The 25913-nt window shown below is 42.6% G+C and overlaps 1 protein-coding gene across 4 annotated transcripts in view; it reads right to left on the bottom strand.

Annotated features, from left to right (window-relative positions):
• The window catches only part of TTC7A (tetratricopeptide repeat domain 7A), a 282224-nt gene that overhangs the window by 35532 nt on the left and 220779 nt on the right, over positions 1-25913 (bottom strand). For all 4 annotated transcript variants that reach the window (XM_039529567.1, XM_039529569.1, XM_039529568.1 and 1 more), the window contains one exon: positions 21970-22172. In XM_039529567.1, the coding sequence (XP_039385501.1) occupies positions 21970-22172 (203 nt within the window). The remainder of the gene's footprint in view (positions 1-21969; positions 22173-25913) is intronic.

Here is a 25913-nt window from a genome sequence, read left to right as displayed (position 1 = left end):
ATTCTATGTCCTCATGGAGAGAAGGCTCAGCTAACCACACTGGTCATAAATCTCCCAACCGAAAGGTGATTAAATTGAAAATCCCCTGGTGTTCTGTCGGGAAATCATACAAAAGAGTTGCAAATCCACTAAGCTGCATCTTGTGAATATGTATCTGTGGAGGATACATGGTAACTAGCATTACATGGATCCTACCCTATTATTTGTTTAGACAGAGCATATATGAGCTTCCTTTTTCAAATTAACATTCTTGCCATCTGAGTCTCATTAGGTTCACTCAAATATTCTGTTAATCTTGTATTTTCCTCCAGAGGCATTAATATTGATTTTTTATCTTGCACACACACAGGAAGGTCATATTGTTTCCTACAGGGTAAATTCATTCAATAAGGAACTATGCAATTAAAGCTGGCTTGACGTTATTTTCAATATAGCTGAACTGCCATGAAGTTTTTCTTTTGAAACCTGAATTTAACTCTTTTGATTCCAGTTATATCTGTCATTCAACTTTTGGTTCACAAGCCAAAAAACTTAATTCAAAGAAAGGGGAGATTGGAAGAGTGTTTAGTGGAGCCCAGTTAACACCCAAAACAAATATACTTTTGGTACAAAAATACAGGCAAAGATCAAAATAATAAATTATATATAAAGATTACTGGTAATGGAGCCCCTGGATAGGAAATAGGATTACCTCATTATGACTCTTGCATATGTATTTGCAAATGTTAGGAGGCAACTATGAGGTTGGGGCTTTAAATCAGTGTGTTTTGGGGGAGTGGGGTGACCGAGAGTGATGACCATGGCAGTAGAAAACAAGCTGATTCTGTCATTTAGAGACATTCCAACATTTGGGAATTTTTAAAAAATGGTATAGGACAAGATTTTCAAAGATGAGAGCGTGATGTCAGGCACCCAAATAAGTGGCCTGATTTTCAAAAGCGCAGTGGACTCAGCAACTCCCATTGGGTATGTCTATATTGCAATTAAACACTTATGACTGGCCTATGTCAGCTGACTCAGGCTCGTGGAGCTCAGGCTACGGGGCTGTTTAATTCAAGGTAGATGTTCAGGCTCAGATTGGAGCCCAGTCTCTGGGATTTGCTCCCTCCTTCATGGAGTCCCAGAATCCGGGCTCCCAGCCTAAAGCTGAATGTTTGCACCACAATTAAACAATGCCATAGCCTGAGTCAGCTCACACAGGCCAGCTGCGGATATTTAACTTCAGCGTAGGCATGCCCTTTGAGATGACCCTCTTGACCACAGAACAAAACAGTTACTAACTTCTGTAACTGTTGTTCTTCGAGATATGTTGCTTATGTCCATTCCAATGTAGGTGTGTGCTTGCCCTGAACACTGCCACTGGAAAGTTTTTCCCTCAGTGGTCTCTGTTGGGTCAGCTCTAGTGCCCCTGGAGTCACATGCTCATAGCACCACTATAAAAGGCCCCATCACCCCCTCAGTTCCTTTTTGTCGGCTAACTCTGACAGAGGGATAGGAGGGAGTGGGGGTTGGAATGGACACGAACGACATTTTGAAGAACCATATTTACGGAAGGTTAGTAATATTTTTTTCTTCTTCTAGTGCTTGCTCATTTCCATTCCAATGTAGGTGACTCCCAAGCAAGCTGTAGGGGGAGGGTTCGGACAAGCAGACTGTAGCACTGCTCTGCCAAATCCAGCAGCCTGCTGAGTGATGGCATAATGAGACACAAAAGTGTGAACTGATGACCATATTGCCGCTCTACAGATGTCCTGGATGCCATGAATGCAGCCGAAGATGCTTAGGCCTTTGTGGAATGCACCATCAGTATAGGAGTGGGGCCCTTTGCCAGGTGCATGTGCGGATACAGGAAGTGATCCATGATGAAATTCTCTGGGCTGCTCCTGTCTGTTGGCATGTAGTTTTGGATAAAAGACTGGAAGGAAGATGTCCTGGTGACTATGGAATTGTGAAACCACCTTTGGGAGGAAGGCTGGATGAGGATGCTGCTGGACCTTATCCTTGAAGAATATCGTGTATGGAGGTTCTGAAATGACGGCCTTAATCTCCAAGATTCTATCCTCTGAACCGGGGAGAAGGTGGACTTCTGCACATATATAATTAGACCTAAGTCCTAGAAGGTTGACTGTACTAGCCTCACATCTTCCTCTACCTGAAGTTTGGACCAAGCTCTGACCAGTCGTAGAGGTACTGGTAAACCTGAACCCCCTGTCTCCTCATGCGATGACTGCCATACATTTTGTGAACACCCAAGGGACTGCTGACAGGTTGAACGGGAGCACCATAAACTGGTAGTGTACATTGTTCATGATGAATCTGAGGAACTTTCTGTGTTCCTGAAAAATTGCAATATGGAAATAAGTGTTCTTCAAATTGAGGGCAGCGAACCAGTCCCCTGGATCCAAGGAGACCATTCGGAACTTCAGCTTCTTCTTGTTGAGGTTTCACAGGTCCAGAATCGGTCTGAGACACTGTTGGATTTCAGGATTGGGAAATAGTAGGAATAGAACCTCGGTCCCTTAGCTCCAGTGGAATGTCCTCCACTGCTCCCACCCTTAGGAGTGACTGCACCTCTTGGGCTAGAAGTTGCTTGTGAGAAGGGTCCCTGAAGCAGGACAGAGGTGAGGGGTGAGGAGGAGGAGAACAGAACTGAAGGGCGTATCCCAGTGCTATCATGCATAGCACCCAGCAGTCTGAGGTAATATGGGCCCATGGCCGATAGAGTGGGATAACAGATCTGCAAAAACTGCAGAATTTGGATCCACAACTTGTCTCCGAGCATCCCATCAAAAAGCTTGCTTTGACCCTGCTGAGTGTCTGGCGTGGGAGCAGGCACAGACACAGACGAAGACTGTGGTGGGGACCTCCTCCTGTAGCCCCTGCTCCTCCTCCTGCTATAGAGGGATAGTGCCGGCTCCTATGCAAGATGTAAAATTCTGCCTCTGAGTCAGTCTCTGAGGATTCCTCCGGGGACCAGGGTGGAGTGGTGCTGACCGCTGCAGGCGAACAGTACTGGGATGGAGGGGACTGGGTCTGCGCCATCATGGCTGGTTTCCCCTTTGAAACTAGCTGAGGCATAGATGACTGGTGCCTCCCCATACTGGAGGGGCACCAGCTAAAAGGGAGGACACGTGGCCTCCCCACGTGTCTCCACCCTGCCCCCAGCCCAGGCCTCCCATGCTCTCCTTGCACCAGGTTACCTGAGTGTGTGTGTGGGGAAGAGCGGGGGAATGGGCTCTGTCCTCCTGCTGTGCTGGCTCCCCCGGCCCATTGAACTGCTCTTCCTGGCAGCCAGGCCCAGGTGGGAGCAGGACGGAGACGCTCCCAGTCACTGCTCTGTGCAGCGTAGCCAGCTGCCTAGGAGAGAGCCTGGCTGGGGACGGGTTACGGCCAAGGGTAAGGAGGACAAGGCTGGGACCACAGCTGGGGATGGGTCTGGGGCGGGAGCGGGGCCTCAGCCAAGGGCCAAGGCTGGGGCAGGAGTGGAGCTGTAGCCGGGCTGCAGTGGGGGCTGGCAGCTGGGCCTGCAGCCAAGTGCAACTGCGCTCCCAGCCTCGCCCTGAGCCTCAGCCCTGAGCCGGCAAGGGAGCCACGGCCAGCAGTCGAGGCTGGGGGCAGGACTGGGAGGGATCCGGGGATGTGGCTGGGGACCAGAGCAGAGCTGGGGCAGGGAGGGGCTGGTGGCTCCATACTAAGAAGATCTAAAAGAATCTCAGCCCCTGTTCTCCAACCTGTGTCACAGAAGAAGTCACTTGTCTTCCTTAGGGTTTCTACCATGTCCAGTTATATTACTTACAACCTTTTACAAAATGTCAATATGCTTTGTGCAAGGTTGCTCCATTTTTGGAAAGTCTTGTGTGATGAGTGATGAAGTGCCTGTTGTAAACCTCTTTCTACTTTTATCTCTGGCATTTCTCTCTTTAAATTAAAGACTGGGCTTTGTGGAGAGATGCAGGACTTTCCTGGCAGAAAGATTTTATGCTGGCACTAAATTTACAGAAAAAAAGGATAAATTCAGTGTCATTGCCAAGAGGATGCAACCCTATTCCTTGCAAGGATGCAAGAGCTATTTTTTCCAGGCTGTGGCATGCCTTATACTCAGAATAAAAGAGGGTTGTGCTGTAAAGCTTTCAGATTTACATCTGTTTCTGCTTCCCCATGTCCCTCAAAGCACTGCTGTAACATTCAATCAATAGAATGGATAGCAAGTCACAGCAGTAGGAAAGACTCCTTTAATGACAACAAATCCTTGTGAGGAGGAGAAATTCACATATCTGCCTCCTGGTTCCCTCTTTCACTAGAATAATGCTTTAATAATAATAATCATTATCTAAACAGTGTTCACAGAAGTGTGCAGCAGATCTGCGCTAAATAATAACAGGTCTTTCCCAAAAGGGTTTATGGTCCAAAGGCAGAAGTGAAAATAATAGCATAGGATACAAGACAGCTAATGATAGCAATAGTCCGCACTTACATAGTGCCTGTCATTAGCTGGCATTGTACAGATATTAACTGAGCTTCACACCTATTATTAATATTTGTAGCGGTTCAGAGAGAAATTGTGGTATTCATTCACATCCCAGATGGCAGCATAGCTGACCTGTGCGCAGGATGGTCAAAGCCATGGCTCTACCTACTTCTCAACCCTTTTCAGTTAATTGCTTTCAATAGAGATCAACTCAGCAGCAGTCCCCATGCTCCCTGGAGAGGGAAGATCTCATACACCCATGTGACTGCAAAATGGGTAGCAACAGTCTAGCCCTAGGTGATTCGACAAAGGTCATAAACAAGCATCAGAACTGTGAATATGACCCAGGAGTTCAGATTTCCACAATCTTGCTCTAAGCACTAGATCACATCATCTCTTGAAATGCCACTGCATATGCCAATAGATAGCTGTGACATTCTATACCTTGGGGGAGCATATTGTAACCCCCATATTCCTCATTTTCATATAATCGTGATCTCACATATAAAGCATGCCTTGTAAGGTATCCGGTGTCAAACAACCCATCAATAGCCATTGTCCAGCAAGGGAGCTGCAATGCAATGACTCACCTGCATGAGGCCACACCAGGGGAATTGCTCAACCTTGCTTGAAGAGACTCAGCAATGCCCCCAGACATGCCTGGACTTGTGTTCCCCAAGCACATGGACTAAGGGTATAAAACAGAGAGAGTGGACATATACTGGGCCCTTCTCCTGCCCCCACCTATGCTGCAAGCAACCAAAACATGGAGAAGACAAGACTCCAACACAAGAGATTGGCCTAGGTTTATGGAACAAACCTGTATATTAAGGACTGCAATATCCAGTGGAGTGAGAAAAACTGCTTAATCTAGTTGCTGCCCAGTCTAATAGGGTTGAGAGCTTAGACTGTGTGCTTGTATTTTCTCTTCTTTTGGTAACCACTTTGACTTTTTGCCTATCACTTAAAATCTACCGTTGTAGTTAATAAATCTGTTTGTTTATTCTACCTGAAGCAGTGCATTTGGTTTGAAGCATGTCAGAGTCTCCCCTTGGGATAACAAGCCTGGTACACATCAATTTCTTTATTAAATTGACGAACTCATATAAGCTTGCAGCATCCAGCGGGCATAACTGGACTGCAAGATGGGGGTTCCTAGGGTTGTGTCTGGGACCAGAGATATTGGCTAGTGTCATTTGGTTGCAAGCAGCTTACATGCCAGAGGCTGTGCGTGAACAGCCCAGGAGCGGGGGTTCTCACAGCAGAGCAGGGTAAGGCTGGCTCCCAGAGTCAAGGATTGGAGTGACCTAGCAGATCACCGGTCCGGATAACACCAGAGAGGGACGTCACAATAGCCTTACCATGAAACACTGATTCACCACTGGCTATCAGAGTAACAGACTTAAGACATTAGTAATAGATACCAGAGCATCTGAATTTGTGAAGTTATCAGTATATTAGAGGTTTTTATGTTATATGTTCCTGTTCTCATGCATTTTACTACACGATAATGACCAAGATACCAAAGTGATAAATGATTTAGGAATACCAGATTAAATGGAGGCTTACTAAGGTGTAGCTAATAAATATGAATAAAACAATCTGGAAAATGTTTTAGTTTTTATATTCCTTTCTTTTAAAACAACTTTGTATATGGAAATTCTCACTGGGATCAAAATGTTACTTTTTAACAAAGCACAATAGATATTCACTCAGGATGGGATGCAGAGATAAAATTTCTAGACACCATTAATGCTTCTCGGAGCAGCTAGCTCTGGAACCATCAAGGGGAGGGGTAATTCTTGATTTAGTCTTAAATGGAGCACAGAATCTGTTCCAAGAGATGAATATAGCGGAACTGCTCAATAATAGTGACCATAATGTAATTAAATGTAACATCCCTGTAGGGTAGAAAAAACAAACCCACCATAGTAGCATTTAACTTCAAAAAGGGGAACTACACCAAAATGAGGAAGCTAGTTAGATGGAAATTAAAAGGAACAGTCACAAGAGTGAAATGCCTGCAAGTGGCATGAAAACTATTTAAAAATGCCATAATACATGCTCAAATTAAATGTATAGCACCCCAACAAAAACTGTAAGAGGATCAAAAAATTCCACCATGGCTAAACAGAGTAAAGAGATGGTTAGAGGCAAAAAGACATCCTTTGAAAATTGAAAGTCAAATCCTACTAAGGAGTATAAGCTCTGGCAAGTCAAGTATAATCAGGCAGGCCAATAAAGAATTTGAAGAGCAACTAGCAAACGACACACACACTAACAGCAAATTTTGTTTAAGTACATCAGAAGCAGGAAGCCTACCAAACAAAGAATCAGTGAGGCTACTGGATGAGCGAAGTGCTAAAGGAGCAGTCAAGGAAGACAAAGCTGTTGTGGAGAAGCTAAATGAATTCTTTCCATTTGTCTTTACTGCAGAGGATGTGAGTGAAATTCCCACACTTGAGCCATTCTTTTTAGGTGACAAATCTGAGAATCTGTCCCAGATTGAGGTGTCAATAGAGGAGGTTTTGGAACAAATTGATAAATTAAACAGTAATAAGTCACCAGGACCAGATGGTATTCACCCAAGAGTTCTGAAGAAGCTCAAATATGAAATTGCAGAACTACTAACTGTGGTATATATTCTATCACTTAAATCAGCCTCTGTACCAGATGACTAGAGGACACCTAATGTAATGTTGATTTTTTAAAAAAGCTCCAGAGGCAATCCTGGCAATTACAGTCTGAGAAGCCAAACTTCAGTACAGGTAAATTGATTGAAACTATGGTAAAGACCAGAATTATCATAGATGAACATGATACGTTGGGAAAAGAGTCAACACGTCTTTTGTAAAGGGAAATCATGCCTCACCAATCTATTAGAATACTTTGAGGGAATCAACAAGCACATGGACAGGTGTAATAGTTCATACAGTGTACTTGGACTTTCAGAAAGCCTTTGACAAGATCCCACACCAAAGATTTCTAAGCAAAGTAAGCAGTTATGGGATAAGAGGGAACAGTAACTGATTAAAAGATAGGAAATAAACAAACGGTAGGAATAAATGACCAGTTTTCACAATGGAGAAGGTAAATAGCAGGGTCCCCTAAGGATCTGTAGTGGAAGCTGTGCTGTTCAACATATTTATAAATAATCTGGAAAAGGTGGTGAACAGAGAGGTGGCAAAATATGAAGATAATATAAAAATACTCAAGATAGTTATGTCCAAAGTTGTCTGCAAAGTGTTACAAAGTGATCTCACAGAACTGGGTAACTGAGCAACTAATCAAAAAAACCAATAAAAAACCTAGCAAGGAAGGCAAGATTAAGAGTTCTGTTTTAGCCAGGTTGAGCTTGAGCTGAAGGTTAGACATCCATGCAGAGATGTTAGAGAGAGAGTCTGAGACTGTAATTTGGACAGAAAGAGAGGTGGGATAGAGAGCCAGATCCATGAATTATCTGCATAGAAATGGGAGTTTGTGTTTGTGGATGAGATTACCCACAGAGATGTCGAAGGAGAAGGGAAGGGTGCCAAGGACAGATCCCTGTGGAACCTCCACAGAATCCTAACATGCTAAATAAAGAATTTCAAGGAAAACAGAAATGCACCATGGAATAATTCCCTATAGAAAAGGAAAAGAGTTGAAAAGGTTAACATGAGCCATGGTTAAACAGTGGCTCCAGAGATAAATAGTAACTGAGCTAACATGAAGACTGTGGTTTTTTGTTTTCACAAATGAGTGCGCTTCATCTTCAGATTTCCAGGTAAATTTGCTTTTAATTAGTGTCTTTTCTATATTGTAAGACATGGGGTAGGTCCTCAGCTAGTGTAAACTGTTAGAGCTTCATTGACTTCAATGGAGATGTGATTTGTACACCAGCTGTGAATCTGCCCCATAATTTTTGTGATTGCTTCACATCAGCATGAAACAAGTCCCCAAGGAAATAAATGCTTGTCATCCTCAAAAATATTAAGCAGTCAAGCCATGTTTTTATTATCTAAATAGACATCTCAAAAACCAAGGATGCATGCGGCATACCACGAACTAAAAATGAAATAAATGAATAGAAATAATTCTTTTCCATGTTCTAATCAGTGGAAGCTGTTGTCTTCAAATTACCCTGATGCTACCGAAAGCGAGTCTGGAGACAATAAGTTGATTCTCCTGCTAAAAGGCATGTGAAATTGCATCCTCAGTACACAACAAAGGCATAAACAGTTCATGCCTCCTTGTAAAAGTTCTCTCTTTTCCTTCTGCCCTTGAAACCAGTAAACAAAAATAAATAAATGAATTCAGAAGACGAGAGGACTTTAACGAAGTACCATATAATGCCAAACCTTGTAAAAATGTTTAAATCCAATCAATCAATACCCAGTGCCCACACCTTAGTCTAGGGCAGCATAATGACATGCAAAACTTGTTCTAAACTAAGTTCTTCACATTTTAGCATCAGCACCAAAAGCTCTTTTATGATCAATCAGCTAAAAGAGTATTGCTGTCACAAATGGAACAAATTCAAGAGAATATACAGTAAACTGGAGTAGGGGGAGTGTGTAGGTCTTACATTCAGACGGTGGTATTTTTTTGAACAGGAATATTTATTGATATGTCTGTAAGAATCCAAGATAACACAACTCAAATAGCCCACTGCTGAAGTGTTTTGCAAAGAGTTCAAATCCCTGTGGCAACCACACTATTTATCAGAGCTATGTACTGCTGACCATCTAGCATTGATCCCTTAAAGAGACAAAGGGATGAAAATATAGCTCTGGCATTCTAATCAGTTCTGTATAAAACTTTTCTTTTTTAAAAAAATGTTACATTTACACTCAAGTGTACATTATTACTTTTGAGTATTACACCAGCAGCAGGAAATAGAGGGATAGAGAACGGCGGGTTTTAGGCATCTTCGAGAACTCTAAAATCTCTTCTCTAAAGCTGTTACTCCATAACAGGTGCATTGCCAAGAATACCTACATGCATAATATGGTTTTGTTAATAACCTTATATAAAGGTATGTTGGTAAAGAGATGCAGGGTCACTTCTAGCACTGCACAGAATCTCCTCTTTCATGTTCACAACTTTTATGAAAATCCAAAATTCGTGTCCATACAAAATACAAGAAAAAAATGAGATGACACAAAACACGGGCCATTCACATAACAGCTGAAAAAAACTGATGTTTTAATGTGCTGTACTAGGAGCTCACCACTTCTCAGAAGTGTTCAGTTATATAAAAGCAATTTTTCTGGAGATAAATTGTCTTCTTTAGGCTAAATTCTGCACTAACTTATGCCCCATATAACCTCTTTAATTTCCCTTAATATCTCTTTTAAACAACTAATCAGTGTAAAAGACCTTCAACATCTTTTCTATCGGCTAAATTAAAGTTCTCCTAGTCGAGAACTGGGAATGGGAGAAAAGGGGTAACACCTGAGAGTGGTGAGTGAAGACATTCCTTCATAATCAACTTTCATGTTTGGGCTATAGTGATGCAACCAGAAGCTTTTCAGCAGTGAGAGGCTGTGCAATGTCTATTTGTAAGTATCATTTTCCATAACAGAACTTACTGTAGGTGTCTTAGTTCAAGATGCTTGTCCTTGATACTAACAGATAGATGTGGGGTATTTACTGAGTAGCCATCTGTAGTTGAGTGGGTTTCATTTTCCATTACTCTTCAGTCTCCAATCACATTAGAAATTTCAAGACTAAGGACACATATCCAGTACAAAAACACACAGCTTCTTTTACATTCCACCACAGGAGCTTTGGATCTGGGCCACTCTTGATGTCAGTTCCAGGGTTTGAACTTTCCATGGACAATTGTGGAGCATTCTTGGTAGAGGGCCAAAGCCTATAATAGTCCACAAGAGCCAGAGTTTGGTGACCTTCAGGGCAGGGTGTAAGGTCTATTTGTTTGCTCAGACTCAGATGATTTGCAAGAGGGAATAGGGATTTTGTAGTTACAAACAAAAGGCTCTGTCAATTTGGCTGGAGTGTTCTTACTCTGATGGGTGTCTTTTCTGATGGGTGTAATCTACACTTCTAAATATATTTGGCTGTCCCTCCAGAAAATGCTAGAATTCTCAAGATTAGTGTACTCAAGTGCTGGGACTTCCAGTATTTAGATAAAAATCATATTCCATATAACTTGTCTGCAGATTGGCTCAAATGAATTTACAGGACTAGCTTATTATTTCCACATGTTCAAACACATGCAACAGAATAGAGGAATATCCAATAAGAATTATTTTCAATTTTAATCTTTACAGAAATAAACATTTCACCTTTGTTCCCACCATCCAATATCAAACACAGGGATTGTGTGTCGAGAGCAGCCAGAAAGCTATACATCTTTCTCATAACATCCTTATCATCCTTGCTCCAGGCTTCAAGAGAAACCAGGAATCATTACAATCCTTCCGTGGAATCAATAAAACCCAACTATGAGCCGAGTAAATATTTCACTTTTTTTTATCCTGCTTGACGTCAGCAATATTGGTGCCCATTTACTTATCTTTTAAACGCATGATTCTCTTTCTCCCTTCCTGAACTAAAGATGAAAATTGATCAAATCCAACAAAATGGTGTGTGATACAGGCTGGACAGGAGTCTTTTGAATATCACAATGCACCTTTTAGTTTAGCTTGCAATATCATTTATGGATCTTGAATCCTTTCTTGTAGTGGGCACTGATTTGTCCAGAATCAAAGAAACCATATTGCTAAATGGAATGTGGTACATTTAAATTTCTTATTCTAGGAGCATAAAGGTTAGATGGCTTGTACTTCAACTACAAGGAAGCTGCATCAGCTCACTGGGCCAAATTCTACCATGTTCATTGACATAGTGGGGTGTATGTCAGTGCAGAATAGGTCCATTAACATCATCATGGAGTTTCTTCTACAGAATTTTGTTGGCCAGATACTAGAGGAAATGATCATTAGTTATCATTGAGTATGGATACCCAGTGATAGTGTAATACGGGTAGTGAGATGTGGGTAGACTCTTGAGATCAGTCCTTTTGCTTTTGTTCCTGGGCCAGTAAGAGCTGCATGCTCAATGAAGGCTGTGTCAGTAATTCCAGGAAGAAGGATGGGGAAAGAAAGCAATTCATAATCCTTTCCAGTCACCCTTCTAGCCAACCTAGGTATTTCATAGGCAAGCTCCAGAGAGAGCATAGGCTAGACCAGTGTTTCTCAAACTGGGTCGCCACTTGTGTACAGAAAGCCCCTGGCAGGCCGGACCCGTTTGTTTACCTGCCCCGTCCGTAGGTCCAGCCAATCGTGGCTCCCACTGGCTGCGGTTTGCTGCTCCGGGCCAATGGGAGCTGTTGGAAGTGGCGCGGGCTAAGGGACATACTGGCTGACGCTTCCAGCAGCCCCCATTGGCCTGCAGCAGCAAACCGCAGCCAGTGGGAGCCGCAATTGGCCAGACCTGCGGATGGGGCAGGTAAACAAACTGGCCAGGCCTGCCTGGGGCTTTCCCTATACAAGCAGCACCCCAGTTTGAGAAACACTGGGCTAGACCATATAGGCCAAAAGGAAGGGGTGGTTCCAACATGGGGCATTTGAGGATAGAGGTCTGAATGCAAGGTGAAAATGAGGAGGAAACCTGGAGAAGCCCAACCCTCATACACATCATCAAAAAAAGAGAGAGAGATATGAAAAGGTCTTCAGTTTATATGGTTTCCAAGGGCCAGATTGTGAATCGCGTACTCACACTGGTGAACAGTTACTCAAAGTAGTTCCACAGACTTTGATGGGACTACTTGAGTGAGTACAAGTGTTCATCAATGGGAGTAAGGGTTCCATAATCTTACCCTAATAAAATAGAACAACAACATTACTTTTTTAGATTAATTTTACTGCCATTAATTTTTATTTGAAAAAGGTCAGATGTATGGATGGGTAGCAAACACTTGGGAATTCTGTGGCATTGCTTATGAAGTACAAGCACCAGCCTGAAAACGATCTAATTATCATTAAGCAATTCTTAAATGCCAGTGGAGTGCTTGCTGCTGTACAAGATACATAATGAAGACAGTCCCTGCTCTGAAGAGCTTATAATGTACTACGTTACGATCTACTTGAATATGTACACTGCATGTACAGCTGGTGCATATTGTACTTTGTGCTGTATTTCAGTAGAGTGATGTGCACGGAACAGCTCGGCTCTGTGTGGAAAGAACACAAGCTAGAAAGCTCTTCTGTAACACCTAGAGTCACAATTGTTTTCAGTTAAGTGAAGAAAGAGCCTGTTTAACTCCTCTAGCTTTGCCCTTGTATAAAAGTGAAGTTATCGATAAGCTGACAGACTCATTCATTGCTAGATTTGTGCCCTCAATTTTAAAACAGCAACACTATTCACATTGGAATTTTCCAAATATAGACTTGACAACCTAGTTCTGGCAGCCTGAAGGGAGAGGCATGATACTTCACTAATTGGGACAATGAGCACTGTCTACAATAGAGTTTTCTCTGAAAACTGACTAGGTCAGTTGGATGGCAAATGTACTATGTCAAACAATAGCTCCTATAGGCCGAGAAGGTCCTTTTATATCTACCCTATTTTTCCTAATGAATCCAACATTTAAATTACTACACACAAGACGTTACATTAATATTATTAGAAGTTCCAAAGTGAAGCATTCAAAAATTTGGAATTGCCAGAATTAAAGTTGTCTTCAGGCTAACCTTAATTCAGCCTCCCTGTGCATATAGATTTGATAATTTCATAAAGTTTAAGATCAGAAGGTACCATTAGATCATCTAGTCCAGTGGGGCCCAGCCTTATTAAGTGGGTGGGTCACATAAACCTAAGCACAACCTTGTATGGGCCAAACAGATTCCACATCCTTCCTTGTGTAAACTAAAATGATGTAAACATGATGACAAAATGCTAATGAATCAGCCATTATTATATATTGTGTTGAAGCAGGATGCAGGCCCTATGAAATGCTCGGGTGGGCTGTGTATGGCCTGCAGGCCATAGGTTGGGCACCCCTGAGCTATTCTGACCACCTGTAGATCACAGGCCATTAAATTATGCCTGTACTGAGACAAAAACTTTTATTTGGCTAAAGCACGTATTCCAGAAAAGCATCCAATCTTGATTCAAAGTCATCAAGAGATTATAATACAGGTTTTAATTACATGATCACATACAATTTTTTCCCACAGGATCCCTGTCTCATTCAATGCACAGGATGGACAGTGTTCGGTGAATGATTAGCTATTAAATATTTTATTTTATCCTCAATGTGTGGCCCCAGGCATTATTTACTGCACATTATTCAATCTCTGCTCTGAAGAGAGAATTGTTCATTTCCCTATGGGCTTTTCTATGGTGCTCATCACTATTAGTATCTGAGTGCTTCACAATCATGAATTAATTTATTTTCAAAAGTCCTCTGAGAGGGAAGGGATATTGTTATATCCCCATTTTACAGATGGAGAACTGAGGCAGATAGATTAAAATGTCCACTAATTTTGGGTGTCCAATTTGAGACACTTGGTGCCTGATTTTTCAGAGTATTTAGCATTATGAAGCACCTCATATGTCCAAAGCACAGTCCCTGTTGACTTCAGCTGCAACTGTGAATGTTCAGCACTTATGCAAATTGGATGCCAAGGTTGCAAGTCAGGCACCCAGAAAACGAGGAACATACAATTTGTGGCCACCTTTAAAAAGTTTAAGTGACTTGCCTACTGTCACACAATAACTCTGTGGCAGAGGCAGCACTAGAATCCAGTTCTCCAGGGCAGCATTCTACTGCCTTAACCATGAGCCTTTCCTTTCTCTTCCTGCAATCTCTGCCCTCATTCACTATATACCTCTCAACCGTAGGTACCTCTAAGCCGCACGGCCGCGCAGCAGGCTATAAAGGGCCGTGCAGCAGGGGCCTGGAGAGGAGAAAGGTAGGGAGTGGACGGAGACTGGGGAGGGGAGCAAGTTGGGATGTGCAGAGCTGCCACAAGCCTCTCTTCTGGCTCACTTCTGCTGTCAGCGGGGAGAGAGGGCCCATCCCCCAGAGTTCCATGCTGCCGGCGGGGAGAGGGGGGGCCCCTACCCTAGAGCGCTGTGCTGCTGGCAGGGAGTGGGGGGGCTCCCCTGGAACTCCGTGCTGCCAGCGGGGAGAGGGGGGCCCTACCCTGGAGCTCTGTGCTGCCGGTGGGGAAGGGGGGGGCCCTACCCTAGAGCTCTGTGCTGCCGGTGGGGAGAGGGCTGGGGGGAATCTTCTGGACCCATCCCCGGGGCAGCCCGCCTGCACCCCGAGCTGGAGCCCTCACAGCCCCCTCCCACTCCACTCCATTAATTTTGTTATATGCACCCATATGGAGTGATTTGTCACACATCGCCTCCATATTGGTGCACATAACAAAATTCATTCTGCACATGGGTGGGAAAAATTAGAGGGAACACTGCTCCCAACTTCTGCTACAAATGATGCAGGGGTCCTACAGACAATAGCCTCCGTCCTTACACAACCCTGATTCATCTCCAGAGTAGGTCCATCCTGTGCACTGAATGAGGCAGGGATCCTTTGGAAAAAATAGTATGTCATCCTATAATTAATGACTATCAGATTCATAACATGGGGCTAAAGTACGGTTGCACAGGCAATTTATCTAGCTTCAACTTCCAGCCACTGGATCTTGTTATATCTTTGTCCGTTAGACTGAAGAACCCGTTACCAAATACTTGAGTGCACTAGTAGGCACAGACTCTTCTGCCCCCTCTCCCCAAGCCTGATCCCTTCTGTTCTGTCCTGACCAACAAGTCCCTTTTCCAGTCCTGTCACTCCCCCATTCCTGGCTCCTTGTCCCAGTGCCATTCTCCTTGCCTACCCAGTCCCAATCTCCACTCCCAGTCCTATGTCTCCTCAAGGCACAGGGTCTGAGTCCCAATCTTCCTCCTCACACGCAGTCCCAGTCTCCTTGTCCAGCTAGTCCCAATTCTCCCCTCCTGGCACCGTGTCTCTTTCCCTCCCACCTACTTTCAATCCCAGTCTCCCCACACCCATACCTAGTCCCAGTCTCCTTGTCCAGCTCTCAATCCCAGTCTCCCTTCCTGGCTCCTCATCCAATCTCAGTCTCCTTCTCAGATCCTTGTCCCAGGCTTTTTGACAGTCAGTCCCAGCTCTACCCCTAAACCCCAGCTCCTTATCAAATCTGCCTTCTCTCCCCCCCAGCTCACTGACTCCCAGTCTCCCCATCATATCCTGCACTGGCTCCCAAACCCAGCCTTGTCTCCCTACCAGTCCCAGCCACCCAGTCTCCTTGCTCAGCCAGTGCCAGCCCCCCCCCCTCCAACTTCCAGTCAGTTTCTCTCCTCTCACCACCAGCCACCTTGTTCCACTCTATTGTTTTGCTTCTCCCTAGCCTGGCTTTTAAGAACATAAGAATGGCCATACTGGGTCAGACCAAAGGTCCATCTAGTCCAGTATCCTGTCTACCAACAGTGGCCAATGCCAGGTGCCCCATAGGGAATGAACAGAACCGGTAATCACCACGGGCATGTGTGAACTGAGATTCTTCAAAGGCTTTTCACTTGATTAAATTTGGGTGGATTTTTACAGGGATGGCAAAAGACACATGCTTGATAAAAAGCCCACGCATTTGCCAAACTTCAAGCAGAGGGGAATGAGTGTCTCAAAGAAAAGATCACCAGATTTTTTTAAACATAAATAAAGCAATAGTCTGTCCCCTCCCACCCTGTTTTGTTCTCAGAAATGGCTGAACCATTTTGGCTAAAATTTTCTAAAAAAATTCTGCTTGGGGAGACAGCTGGCATAGAAAATTTTAGCCCAAATGCTTAAAGTTTGACAAAGTTATAAGTGGGGCTTCTGTTTTTTGGGGTTTATAAAATTTCACTTTTTTGGTTTTTTTTAAAGCAATTTTTGAGTTTTATGTAGATGTCCAAATATCTGGGGTTTCTCCTTATACAACCTATAATGAGTAATCTCTTTGTAACGCTCCCTCGTGCGCTTTAACATAGTACTCTTCAAACAGCCTTAGGGAACCTTTAATGCACTTCAACAGGGTCTTCACGGACCAATTAAGGCGCAACACATTAGGGTGCTTCACAGATCACCCTGTAGTCTGTATTACTGCTCTATCTAGAAAGATAGAGGTGTTTCTGGTGTTTACTGAATATACACAAATTTTCTTTTTGTATAAGGAGCTATCAAGGGAGTTTTCGGAGGGAGTTTGGAGGGGGAGGGGGAGTGGGGGGCTAGATACACTTAGGATTCTTTAAACTTAAAGCCAACCCCCCCCCCCGACAAAAACAAAAACATCAACAAAGGAACGAGCTGCAGGAGTAAAAAGAGAATGCACGCAGAAGTCCAGCAACACCAAAGTGGGGGCTATCCAGTTTATTGCACCCAATGCAGAATGTATGATTACCTGCCCTATAGGCACGTGGCGTATGTGTGCATTCGGTGCAAGGACCTCCTGACCCTCAGAGACTGTGTACGGGCTTTGGCGATCAGAGCGGCTAAACTGGAAGGAGACAGGGAGACAGAGAAGTACATAGATGAGACTTTCCCCCAATCTGACAGCCTCTGTGCTGTTGAGGAGGATGAAAGTCACAGGGAAGGAGACCATCCAACTGGAGCAGAGGGAAATGATTCCATAGTTGGGACGCTCCTTCCAGACGATGTTGTGGTATCCTCTTGTACTAAGGATACCTCTCTGTGGGAGGGAACTCCAGTTTTTAGGAAGAGACAGGTATTAGTAATGGGAGATTCGATCATTAGAAACACAGATAGCTGGGTTTGCAATGACTGGGAAAATCACATGGTGACTTGCCTGCCTGATACGAAGGTTGCAGATCTCTTGAGACATCTAGAAAGACTTATGTTTAGCACTGGGGAGGAGCCGGTGGTTGTGGTACATGTAGGTACCAATGACAAAGGGAAAGACAGGAGAGAGGCCCCAGAGGCCACATTTAGGCTGCTAGGTAAGAGATTGAAGTCCAGGACCTCCATAGTAGCATTCTCTGAAAGGCTTCCAGTTCCATGCGCAGGGCCAGTTAGACAGGTAGAACTGCAGGGTCTCAATGCATGGATGAGACGATGGTGTAGGGAGGAGGAGTTTAGATTTATTAAGAACTGGGGAATCATTTTGGAAACGGGGAGCCTATCCAGGAAGGATGCGCTCCACCTAAACCAAAATGGAACCACTTAAAATTGAAAAGGCAATAGAACAGTTTTTAAACTAAGGGCTGGGGGAAAGCCGACAGATGCGGAGGAGCATGTGGTTCGGACAGAGGCATCCCTTAGTGGAATATCTATTCATGGAGATTCTCTATGTCCTAGTAAAGAGGAGAGAATGGAAGATGATAAAATATGGGTAGGATCTGATGAGAAACAGTCAAATGAAAAAAGTCCCATTCAATTATATCATGTAATGGCAGACAGCTAAAAAGTGACAGGTTTTTGAAGTGCTTATATACAAATGCTAAAAGTCTAAATAATAAGATGGGTGAACCAGAGTGCCTCATATTAAATGAGGATATTGATATAATAGGCATCACAGAAACTTGGTGGAATGAGGATAATCAATAGGACACAGTAATTCCAGGGTACAAAATATATCAGATGGACACAATAGGTCGTGCTGGTGAGGGAGTGGCACTATATGTGAAAGCAAGCGTAGAATCAAATGAAGTAAAAATCTTAAATGAACCAAACTGTACCATAGAATCTTTATGGATAGTAATCCCATGCTCTAATAAGAAGAATATAGCAGTAGGGATATATTACCGACCATCTGACCAGGTTGGTGATAGTGACTGTGAAATGCTCAGGGAGATTAGAGAGGCTATTAAAATAAAAAACTCAGTAATAATGGGGGATTTCAACTATCCCCATATTGACTGGGTATATGTCACCTCAGGACGGGATGCAGAAATGAAGTTTCTTGACACCTTAAATGACTGCTTCTTGGAGCAGCTAGTTCTGGAACTCACACAAGGAAAGGCAATTCTTGATTTAGTCCTAAGTAGAGCACAGAATCTGGTCCAAGAGGTGAATACAGCTGTACCGCTTGGTAATAGTGATCATAATATAATTAAATTTAATATCCCTGTGGCGGGGAAAACACCACAGCAGCCCAACACTGTAGTATTTAATTTCAGAAAGGGAGACTACACAAAAATGAGGAAGCTAGTTAAACAGAAATTGAAAGGTACAGCACAAAAAGTGAAATCCCTGCAAGCTGCATGGAAACTTTTTAAAGACACAATAATAGAGGCTAAATTAAAATCAAATTAAAAAACATAGTAAGAAAACCAAAAAAGTGCCACCGTGGCTAAACAACAAAGTAAAAGAAGCAGTGAAAGACAAAAAGGAATCCTTTAAAAAGTGGAAGTTAAATCCCTAGTGAGGAAAATAGACAGAAGCACACACTCTGGCAAACGAAGTGTAAAAATATAATTAGGAAGGCCAAAAAAGAATTTGAAGAAAGCTAGCCAAAGGCTAAAAAAAAATTGCTTTTACTTTTAAAGAACATCTGAAGTAGGAAGCCTGGTAAACAACCAGTGGGACCACTGGACGATGGAGATGCTAAAGAAGCACTCAAGGATGATAAGGCCATTGCAGAGAAACTAAATTAATTCTTTGCATCGGTCTTCATCGCTGAGGATGTGAGGGAGATTCCCAAACCTGAGCCATTCTTTTTAGGTGACAAATCTGAGGAACTGTCCCAGATTGAGGTGCCATTAGAGGAGGTTTTGGACCAAACTGATAAACTAAACAGTAATAAGTCACTAGGACCAGATATTCACCCAGGAGTTCTGCAGGAACTTAAATGTAAAATTGCAGAACTACTAACGGTAACCTATCATTTAAATCAGCTTCTGTACCAAATGACTGGAGATAGCTAATGTGACACCAATTTTTTAAAAGGGCTCCAGAGGTGATTCAGACAATTACAGGCCGGTAAGCCTGACTTCAGTACCGGGCAAACTGGTTGAAACCATAGTAAAGAACAAAATTGTCAGACACATAGATGAATATAATTTGTTGGGGAAGAGTCAACATGTTTTCATAAATGATCTGGAAAAGGGGGTAAACAGTGAGGTGGCAAAATTTGCAGATGATACAAAACTACTCAAGATAGTTAAGTCCCAAGCAGACTGTGAAGAGCTACAAAAGGATCTCACAAAACTGGGTGACTGGGCAACAAAATAGCAGATGAAATATAAGGTTGATAAATGCAAAGTCATGCACATTGGAAAACATAATCCCAATTATATATATAAAATGTGGGGGTCTAAATTAGCTGTTACCACTCAAGAAAGATCTTGGAGTCATTGTGGATAGTTCTCTAAAAACATCCACTCAAGGTACAGCAACAGTCAAAAAAGCAAACAGAATGTTGGGAATCATTAAGAAAGGGACAGATAATAAGACAGAAAATATCATTCTGCCTCTATATAAATCTATGGTACGCCCACATCTTGAATACTGCATACAGATGTGGTCGCCCCATCTCAATAAAGATATATTGGCATTGGAAAAGGGCAACAAAAATTATTAGGGGTATGGAACGGCTTCCACATGAAGAATGATTAATAAGACTGGGACTTTTCAGCTTGGAAAAGAGATGACTAAGGGTGGATATGATAGAGATGTATAAAATCATGCCTTGTGTGGAGAAAGTAAATAAGGAAGTGTTATTTACTCCTTCTCATAACACAAGAACTAGTGGTCACCAAATGAAATTAATAAGGAGCATGGCTTAAAACAAACAAAAGGAAGTATTTTTTCACACAACGCACAGTCAACCTGTGGAACGCCTTGCCAGAAAATGTTGAAGGCCAAGACTATAACAGGGTTCAAAAAAGAACTAGATAAGTTCATGGAGGATAGGTCCATCAATGGCTATTAGCCAGGATGGGCAGGGATGGTGTCCCTAGCCTCTGTTTGCCAGAAGCTGGGAATGGGTGACAGGGGATGGATCACTTGATGATTACCTGTTCTGTTCATTCCCTTTGGGGCACCTGGCTTTGGCCACTGTTGGAAGACAGGATATTGGACTTGATAGACCTTTGGTCTGACCCAGTATGGCTGTTCTTATGTCCTTAAGGGTTATTTATCTGTATTTATCAGTTAAAACTGAAAATCAGAATCCCTAATGATAAGGAACTGGAAACAAGGTCTTATAGTAGGAAGTACTAGGGAACCTTAATTGTAGGTGGTGCTACCAGCCCTGCCTAAAATACAATACAATAATGAAAGCTACTGGTAGCTATAAACTGATGGGTGCTCCTACATTTCTGATTTTTCTGCATTCATGACACTAAACAGAAGAAAAACTGTCCTTTACTATGGTCTCCTTTCAGGTGCTTGACCGATCTAGTACAGTATAGATCAGGTATTTCATGTTATGGACCATTAATCAAGAGAGATTCTATTGTGAAGAACCTCCCCTTCCCTACTCCTGAATCTAGAACCCATAACTTCATTGCAGCAACCTAAGAACATGGTCATCTGAAAAAGTGATATCGCAACAGCATTTAGGATATAAACTCAGAGTGATAGGGTAGCTGCTTCGTTATCTTCTCCCAATTAGCTGTACCTTATCTGTTTGTTTCCTAGTTGTGCATCCAGGGCTTTATACTGGTTATTCATTACAGTATTACCATATCCCTCTCTTGTTGCCTGCAGCTCCCATTGCTCTAAACTCTCCAATTGCCCTTTCTGTTTGTTTTATCCTCTTGTGTGTTTGATACTTCCATTTTGGAGTCCCCCACAAATTCGATCATGGTTGAATTTATGTGAAAGAAATACAAAATAGCCAACAAAGAAAGACACAAAGCAGCCACATGGAGTACAGAGTAATTCCACCTGAAAGTTCTCTATGAACCACAGGCTGAAAGCTACAGGCTGAGTATATATAGATTTTTGTTTCTGTCATGATGAAGGACAAATATATCCCCAGTTTGCAGTTCTCCAAAAAAAATCAAAGGGTGACATTCAATCCTGTGCAGAGGTCTAGCGCAAGGCCTATGTACCACTCAAATCCTATTCAAGGCTGTAAGTGGGAAAATTTACCATAAAACCACAGTTTGGTTCAGTTTTGGTTCGGTTCAGTTTTAGTTCAGATTTATAAACATTTTGCATGTATCTGCAAACATTCACTTCAAACCATAGTTTCATATGTAAGTGCACTGCTTAATAAAAATGCGCGGCTTTTCGTAGGAAGCACATCTAAGACGATAATAAAGCAGTATATAAACTTGCAAAACTATCAATGTTGCAGCAATTAAAATATTTACATCTGACACAAATTCTGATGAGTTAAAGACTTTCAACCCAATCCTGAATTAGGAGGTTCAAGCTATCCAAATAATTCTTGGAATAAAGTAACTCACCCTCTGCATTAGAGAAACAATGGCATCCACTGCTGCTGTCAGACCCTTTCCCTCTTATTACAGTTAATCAGGAGCATAAACACCATAATGAAGCTGAGTCCCTGAAAACTCACCAGGCTGTGCATAATTTCCACTCCAGCTGGATTCACTGTAAGTGCCTCATCATACAATTGCTTAGCCTCCTCCAAACTGCCTTTCATCTCTGCAAGTCTCCCACGCATGTACAGCACAGTGTGAGATGTGGGGAAAAGACTAGCTGCTTCCTGGATACAAAATCCTGCTTCTTTGAGATGCCGTTGTTCCATGAAGAGTTCAGCTATAAAACAAAAACTACCATTAGTTTAAATAATTCAGTAACCTTTATACTTGTAATAATTACACTTTCTCCCTTAAACACATTAAATTAGAAGGCCTGGATCCTGCAAATGTTTACTGTTATGGTTAGTGCTTACTACTGTGAGTAGCTCCATTGAATTGAGACTACTCTTAGCAGTAAGCACACAGAAAGGTCTCTATTCAGGAGAGCATTCCTGGCAAACTTTAAGCACATCCTTAAAGTGCTGACCTGAAAAGGGACAGACTTAAGTATGTACTTAAATGTTTTCTGAAATGGAGCTAAATATGTGCTGGATCTGGCCCTAAAAGAGCAGTATTAGTAGCTATGTAAGGCCATTTCTAAACAGATGGAAGGAAGACAGAATAAGAAGTCATGGTTGTCTGGTGGGAGGTTTGATAATGTCAGAGTAATAGGATACATTTAACTGAGGGGGCAGTTCTCTTATTTAAAGGGGAACTCCGAACTTGATTTTTGTTAAACGGACTAATTTCTCTCAATGAGTTTTCTGATTCTCTATAAAGGTCTATATTCTGTGTATGATAGACATATTGTATATTAAATGTCATATTTATTATTAATATACACAAACATGCATTCGCCATAAAGATAGAGATCTTAGATGAAGTCACTAACTGAAAATGCAGTTGTTCTGCTGTTTACTTTTCTCATCAAGTAGCAATTGTACTATTGCTTTTCTCGCAAAGAAAAAATGGAACAAGCATACTAATGCACTTTACTGACACTGACAATTTGTTTGTTAATATAAATACTGAACAAGATTTATTATGAACTAAATCCAACTCCTAATATTCTTAAAAAACCTCAAAAAAGGCTTCACAACGGGACATTCAGATTTCATTGAGCCATGTATTTGAAACGGGAGCTTCTAATATTAAAAACAAATATAGTAATTTTCATTACTGCCACCAAGGAAAAGCAGCCTCAATTTCTTTGTTCTATCACCTTGTCATGTTACCTGTGCTAATCAGCTGTGGAGGCTGCTGGAATCATTTCTGTATTAATTTCATATTATAGTACAGACGCTCCCTGGGTTATGCAAGACCCGACTTATGCAAATTCGCACTTACGGAAAAAGTTCCATAAGCCAGAAACAGGATTTTCGAATTGCAGAAATTTTTGTGCAATGTATGGGTCTATGTTTCCAACTTACACAAAATTCGAGTTACGCAAGGCTTTCCGGAACGGAACGATTGCCTAAGTTGGGGGGCATCTGTACAGTAACTCCTTGCTTAACGTTGTAGTTCTGTTCATGAAAAATGCGACTTTAAGCGAAACAATGTTAAGTGAATCCAATTTTCCCAGAAGAATTAATGTGTGTGTGTGTGGGGGGGGGTTAGGTTCCAGGGAAAATGTTTTCACCAGACAAAAGACTATATTATATATCTATATCTATATCTATATCTATACACACACACACACACACACACACACACACACACACACACACACACACACACACACACACACACACAGTATAAGTTTAAAACAAACAATTTAATACTGTACACAGTGATGATGATTGTGAAGCTTGGTTGAGGTGATAAGTCAGAGGGTGGGATATTTCCCAGGGAATGCCTTACTGCTAAATGATGAACTAGCTTTTGGCTGAGCCCTCAAAGGTTAAATGTTAATGTAGCCTCACACTCTACAAGCAGCATGAATGGAGGGAGGGGAGACAGCATGGCAGACAGAGACAGAGACACACCCTGTGTGTGAGAGAGAGATGCCCATTACCCCTTTAAGTATGCTGACCCCACTCTAAGTACATTGCCTTGTTGAGTAGATCAGCAAGTTGCGACAGCAGCTGCTCCCAGGAAGCTCTCTCCATCCTGAACCCTGTCCTTTTGTCCCCCTCCCACCATGGAGATGGGGTAAACTGGATGTAGGAGCAGGGGGGAGGGGGACACCCTGACATTAGTCCCCTTCTCTCCCCCACCCTGCACAGTAAGCAGGAGGCTCTGGGGAGCAGCCTCAAGGCAGAGGGCAGGAGCAGCACATGGCCATGGGGGGAGGGACAGCTGAACTGCTGGCAATTGAAAGCCTGCAGGGCGGCTGCCACACAGGGAACTTAGGGGAGTGGGGAGCTGATAGGGGGGCTGCCAGTCCACCTTGGTTCCAAGCCCTCACCTGCTAGCTACAACGGGCTGCTCTTCCTGCAAGCAGTGGACAAAGCAGGCAGCTGCCAAATGACGTTAGAAGGGAGCATTGCACAACTTTAAACGAGCATGTTCTCTAATTGATCAGCAACATAACAACGAAACAACGTTAACTGGGATAACTTTAAGTGAGGAGTTACTGTAAGTTGAAGCCCTGTAAAAGCTTGGTTCAAAATTTTGAAACCCAGGTGTTAAAGGTAGGCAACTGATTCCATATTTCAACACTGATTTAAATGGCCAGATTTTCAGCGGCAATAAATAACTTCAACTACAAAAGAAGTCAACGGGAGCTGTTGGGGCTCAGCACTTCTGAAAATTAGGTGCCAAACTTTTTAGACACCCTAGTCTGAAAATAGTGGCCTTAGCTTGTTGGATGACACAGATGATTCAAGGGATTGGTAATGAGATAAGGAGCTTTCTGCCTGCATGTGAACAGATCAAAAATACATCACAGGTTGGTAGCAACCAAAAGTTGTGGCCTATCTGAAATGAGATTGTGGCCTCAGGCTACATTGAAAGTGGCACTTATTAGCAGACCCAGAGTGGTCAAATAATGAAGGGATGAAATTTCTGAACCCCATCTAATCCCTGAGGGTGGTCTTTCCAGGTCATGGGTGGGACACTGTGGAGAAGCTTACATGTGATTGGCTATGCCTGCACTGTAATGTAGATAAATGATGCCATTCTCCAGGGTTATCAATATGGCTCCTTTCATGAGCAAAACATTCAGCTTTCAAAAGGAGCTCACTTTTTAAAAGATGCTCATATACTCTGAGAAGTTCTGTGTATTATTTGCAGGAAAGAAACTGCATGCTTAACCAGAATAAAATATCAGCATACAGTTCCTTCCCAAGGCTCCAGAGGGATGCAGATATCTCATCAAGCTGAGGATATGCTGAACCTTATTGAAAATTTTGTGGACAGGAAATATTTTACTTGCTCTTCCCAAGCGAACAATGTTTTCCTGCCAAGTGATGCATGGCAGCTGATGATGTGCATATGGTAACAATGCTGACTTGGGTATGCAAAGTGACAATTCACAGCCTGAATAAAAATACATTGTTTGCTAGCACAGAAGTAAGTAGCAGCACAAGACCAGAGATACAGTCAATGGGAGTTTCTTCACTAATTTCAATGAGGTCAGGATTTCACCCCAGTTATTAACGGCCAGCACCTATACTCAGCTAGGAATAAGTTGCCAGCAGTAACATCCTTTAGGTTTGCAGGGAGGAAGAAGAGCACCTAGAAGACCTTGATTCAACAGAGTACTTAAGCATGTGTCTAATTTAAAGCACTCAAGCAGACCCACTGAAATAATTTGAAGTTAGGCACATGCTTAAGTACTTTGCTCTACGGGGGCCTGAATGAGGATAACAGTGGAAATATTGCATATGCATATTACCATCTTAGTTGCTCTGCTACCAACCAAAATAAAATGCAACTCAGACCATATAAGGTAAGAATGAAGGTCAGGAGGGAAGAATGTGAGAATACATACAGCCTGTAACGCAAAGTATGCAATCTGAAGAGCACTTATTCTTCC

Source organism: Mauremys reevesii, linkage group 3 (genome assembly GCF_016161935.1).
Source record: "Mauremys reevesii isolate NIE-2019 linkage group 3, ASM1616193v1, whole genome shotgun sequence".
Classification (NCBI taxonomy): domain Eukaryota; kingdom Metazoa; phylum Chordata; order Testudines; family Geoemydidae; genus Mauremys; species Mauremys reevesii.
Note: the sequence above shows the minus strand (reverse complement) of the source record. Positions and strands in the feature narration are given on the sequence as shown.